Source organism: the organism of the source record quoted next, assembly GCF_019968985.1.
Source record: "MAG: Porospora cf. gigantea B chromosome Unknown PgB_NODE_1857_length_4666_cov_144.825, whole genome shotgun sequence".
NCBI classification, from domain to species: Eukaryota; Apicomplexa; class Conoidasida; order Eugregarinorida; family Porosporidae; genus Porospora; species Porospora cf. gigantea B.
The window spans coordinates 1-4666 of record NW_027178753.1 but is presented as its reverse complement, the minus strand read 5'-3'; the positions used below and the strand labels follow the sequence as shown (position 1 = coordinate 4666).

The 4666-nt window shown below is 54.4% G+C and overlaps 2 protein-coding genes across 3 annotated transcripts; both read left to right on the top strand.

Moving 5' to 3' along the window:
* Positions 1-2696, top strand: KVP17_004306 (uncharacterized protein; the record flags this gene model as incomplete). 2 transcript variants are annotated; one of them, XM_068522373.1, is made up of 2 exons in its annotated part: positions 1-2345; positions 2393-2452. In XM_068522373.1, coding segments are annotated over 2 exons (2405 nt in total), but the record flags the coding sequence as incomplete, so codon positions are not given. The 2 variants fall into 2 exon arrangements, with proteins under 2 accessions (XP_068377549.1, XP_068377548.1); XM_068522372.1 differs by having other exon boundaries at positions 36-2696.
* Positions 2697-2731: 35 nt separating this feature from the next.
* KVP17_004305 (uncharacterized protein) lies at positions 2732-3649 on the top strand (the record flags this gene model as incomplete). The annotated part of the gene is made up of 1 exon (XM_068522371.1): positions 2732-3649. One exon carries the CDS (start codon positions 2732-2734, stop codon positions 3647-3649), a length of 918 nt encoding a protein of 305 aa, XP_068377547.1.
* Positions 3650-4666: the final 1017 nt, after the last annotated feature.

The window sequence follows — 4666 nt, the reverse complement described above, 5'->3', positions numbered from 1 at the left end:
AGAGCACCGAGACCTTCAGCACTGAATCTACCGAGACCTTCAGCACTGAATCTACCGAGACCTTCAGCACTGAATCTACTGAGACCGTCAGCACCGATGCTACTTCTACGGAGGAGAGCACCGAGACCTTCAGCACTGAATCTACCGAGACCTTCAGCACTGAATCTACTGAGACCGTCAGCACCGATGCTACTTCTACGGAGGAGAGCACCGAGACCTTCAGCACTGAATCTACCGAGACCTTCACAACTGAATCTACCGAGACCTTCAGCACTGAATCTACTGAGACCTTCAGCACTGAATCTACTGAGACCGATGCTACGTCAACAGAGGACAACACTGACACCATTGCTCCGCCTGTCACCTTGGGCAATGTTCTGATTAGCGAGTATGTGGTGGGATCTAGTCCTAGCACCATAGCTGTTGAAGTTAGTAACTACAGCACGTTCCCAGTTCATCTCAGCGACTACTCCCTTCGAGTTTTCCTTGACGCCACTATGGAGAGGAGCGACGAGCCGGATCGCCGTGTCGATTTTGGGGACCTTGTCTTGCCGTCCATGGAGAGTGTGACTGTGCTTCAGCCTGGTTGGTCGTTCCCTAAACCTGCGGTCTCCCAAGAGGCCCTCTTGGACTTTAATGGCGATGATGCCATTGCTCTGTTCCACCAGGAAAACGTCATGGATCGTCTAGGACAGTTGGGAGCCACCGACTTCTGGGGGGATAGTCTAACGCTGCGCAGAAAGATCAACGACACCACTGGGGATACTGAATTATCTGAACCATTCAATGCTGATGCCCACTGGACTAGATTCGATGAAGACACTGTCGATGGACTTGGATGTACTGGCGGCGTCTGCGAGCTTCCTACGCCCGATGCTACTTCTACGGAGGAGAGCACCGAGACCTTCAGCACTGAATCTACCGAGACCTTCAGCACTGAATCTACCGAGACCTTCAGCACTGAATCTACTGAGACCGTTACTACGGAGGAGAGTACTCAAACTAGCCCCGAGAGCGCCTTGCTTCTCAGCGAATACGTTGAGGGATCGACTCCGGTCAGACGAGCCATCGAAGTGAGCAACTACGGTAGTTCCCACCATTCATTGGAAGGGTATGTCGTTCAGGTAAAGTTGGACGACGTGAACAGCGTTGAGGTACCTCTGTCGGGCTCCCTGCCACCGATGACGTCGTACACCCTGCTGCAGACTGGGTTCGACTTGTTGCGACCCAAGGAGCGATTCGTCGAGGTAGACCTCGGCTTCGATGGCAGCGCTGACTTAATCGGGCTCTTCCGAGATACCGACTTGGTTGACAGTATTGGAGGCAAGGCATCTCTGAGGACCACATGGGGTCGAGACGTGACTCTTCGCCGCAAACCGGGTAGCCGCCAGGCCGATACTGACTGGCTGGATGTGTTCGACAGGAACGATCAGTGGATTGTCTATCCCATTGATGAGGTGTCTGGTCTTGGCTGCTTAGAGAGCGATTGCATGAATCCTGTTCCCGTCAAGGGCAACGTGCTGATCAGTCAAGTTGTTGCTGGTTCTACGGAGAAGAGGAATGCAGTAGAGATTACCAACTACAGCGGTGGACCACTTTCCCTCCGCGACTACCAGTTGCAGACGCATCTTGATGGCAGCTCAGCGCCAGTCTCCACAGTATATCTTGGGGACTATGGCTCCAAGTCCGTACTCGAGGTTGGTGAGAGTTTCACTGTGCTCGAGGATTTATGGGATCTGGAGGTTCCGCAGTATGACTCTGTTGTCAATCATCGCCTTGGCTTCGATGGCCACGGAGATCTCATCAAGCTGTCACATATCGCCTCCACCGCTGGTGTCGGCGCTCGTCAAGAACGAGTTGTAGATAGTGTCGGCTCCACAAACGCGAATGAATCGTGGGGCGAAAAGCGCACGTTTGTTCGTAAAGATGGCAATCTAACCGCGGACACCAACGTGAACGATGCATCCCAGCTGTTGGATCGCTATGACGAGCGAGGCGTCGATGATATCGGCGGACTGGGATGCGATGGAAGCTACTGTGAGCAAGATCCGGTATCACCTGGAGGGCTGACTGTCGGAGCGATCGTGGGCATTGTACTTGCTATCCTGCTGCTGCTGCTTTTGCTTCTGCTGTTGTTCTGTTGCCGAAGGCGACGACGAAACAAGCAAACGTCGGCCGAATCTTCCCTCAGCAGCCTGATGACCACCACTTCTGTGTCCGTCGAAGGACAAGCTCTAGTCGCTGTGACAGAAGGAGCTGACGCTACTCCAATTCCCCCCATGGAGGAAGCAGCGTCTCCTGCCGTGCACGTGCCGGTAACCGCTGAAATTCCGAAACTTGGACGCGTTGCGTCAAGTTCGTCGAGCTCAAGCTCAAGCTCGAGCTCACGCAGAGACCACCACTCCCGTATCCCCATTACGAAGCCCCTTACTACGTCAAGTTCGAGTTCTAGCTCGGAAGTGGCTGTCCTTGAGCACCGCAGGGTCTCCGAATCGTCGAACTCATCATCATCAAGCGCTTCGTATATCTCGAATGTGCCCGCCTCTAACCCGGAACGCAGGTCGTCGTTGTCGTCGACATCGTCGTCAACAAGCAACTCTTCAACGGGTACCTTGGAGGGAATGTCGCCTGAGAGCGGCGTTGAGGTAAGATCGTCAGCATGGTACGTGGAGAAGGGGTATTTTAGCTTGTGGTGATTTCGTCAAACAACTACAATTCGTCCGTTAAATCTATGCAACGCATATTCTCTTTGGTGTCGAATAACTCTCGCGCCAAGGCCCACCTGGCTTGCCAACGCATTGTGGTGTCCGTCTCGAGCAAGCGATTCGTACAACTCTCCTGGGACGAAGATCGACATACCTTCATCATAGTCACCGTACGCTTGCCTGAGTACCTCGACAACTGTGTGTGTGGAATTTCTGTGCGCACGCCTGAGAGTATGGGAAGGCTAGGGGCAATGTGCGAGATGTACCGCCGTATGGCCGTTTCGCACTACGAGCCAGTACGATTCTACGCCCAATACTACAACTGGTGGGAACTGCTAGTGCCTCCCAAGGAACTAACTCACAATCTGGACCGTCTGTGCTTTGCCATCTCAATCAGTGATCATTTCACCAACTGGGGAGTCATCCATGGGCAGCCCTTGCAGATGCCATGGCGCAGAGGTCACCTCCGCAATGCCTGGCTGGGCCCTCTGCATCCAACCCTCTACTTCGCTCAGGCTGTTCCGCACCCAAGGCAGACCGAGATTCTAGGTTCGTCCTCAGTGAAGCTTGCGCCATGGTTCGAAATGCGAGCGGAAGAGACGGATTGCCTGGGAGCCATGAACGCTTTCTACCGGATGGCCAGAATCCGGCGTTACTTCCAACGACTTGCAACGCCCTTCTATGCTGAGCCGGCGGACTCCGAGTGGACAGAGGCTTCATCGGCCATTGAGGACGAGATCATCAACGTTGATGACGAAGTCAAGGTGGCTTTTGACGAAGGCCAGTCCACAGGGTACTTGGATCTGTGGCCCCGGCGGGCACCTTTGGAGGTGTTTGACGATCTGGCAGAAGGATGCGTGTCGTTGAGAGATGTCATGCGTGTGGACCAGGATAGCCTGCCCAAGGAAACACACCAAAGTTTAGCACTGTTTACCTGGTTTTGAATTCCACGGTCCAGAGCGGGTCGAAGTGCATATACGAGTGGAAAGCAGCGGCAGTGAATCCCGGTGGATGCCGGTGGCTGGGCGGAACATACTCGCCCTTGCCTGACATGGGGAAAAAGTAACTCCAAAGCTTAATGGGGACTGCATTTGGGAACTGCATCATCGTCATAACAAGTGCGTTGACCTCGGCTGCCTTCTCGCTGATCACCAGGTGATGCGCATCGCGAAATACAACCAGATGGGCATTGGAGAAGTGGTGCATCAGCATCGAAGACGTACCCACGTCGACGACCTGGTCTCGGCCACCCCAAATGATAAGGGTGGGCAGCGCGAGCTGTCCCAGCTCATTGTACAGGGGTTCGGCGTCCCACAAAGGTACTCCAAGCACCGATCCGATGAAAGCGTCCGCGGCCTTCCTCTTCACAAATATGTGGAAGAGTGTTCGGTTGTACATGGTTTGAGCCATCACCGGGTCTCCAGGCATCTGAGTCGGAGAAACCTGCATCGCTCACGATTTTTCGGAAACGCTTGGCGGAGAAGCAGCAACGGCACAAACACTGATTGGCGCAAGGGACGCAACACCGGCAGCGTCGTGCTAGGCCGACGGTTCGTGCTTTGGCAGTGACCATGCCGGCGGGCGATATCAGCACCATCTTCTCCACGAGCTCTGGCCGTCGCAGTGCAAAACCCGCTGCGACGACGCACCCCATAGAGAATCCCACCAAAGAACGGGGGTAGTCCTGCAGGTCAAGATGTTGGAGCAGATCCTCTGTCTGATCACAAAAGAAGTCTAGGGAGTACCGATCCCCTTTAAATCTGGTGCTAGCGCTGAGACCATGACCGTACAAATCGAAGGACAACACGAGGCAGCCATAGCATATCAGTGTCTTCTGCAGCTCGCCAAATGTCCCCCGGCTGCCGTTGAGGCCATGGAAGCAAATAACCAAACGCCCGTCAGGCGGCCCTGCAACGTCGTAGTTGACCACACCGTACTTGCCGTCGTAGGAGGCCTCAAAC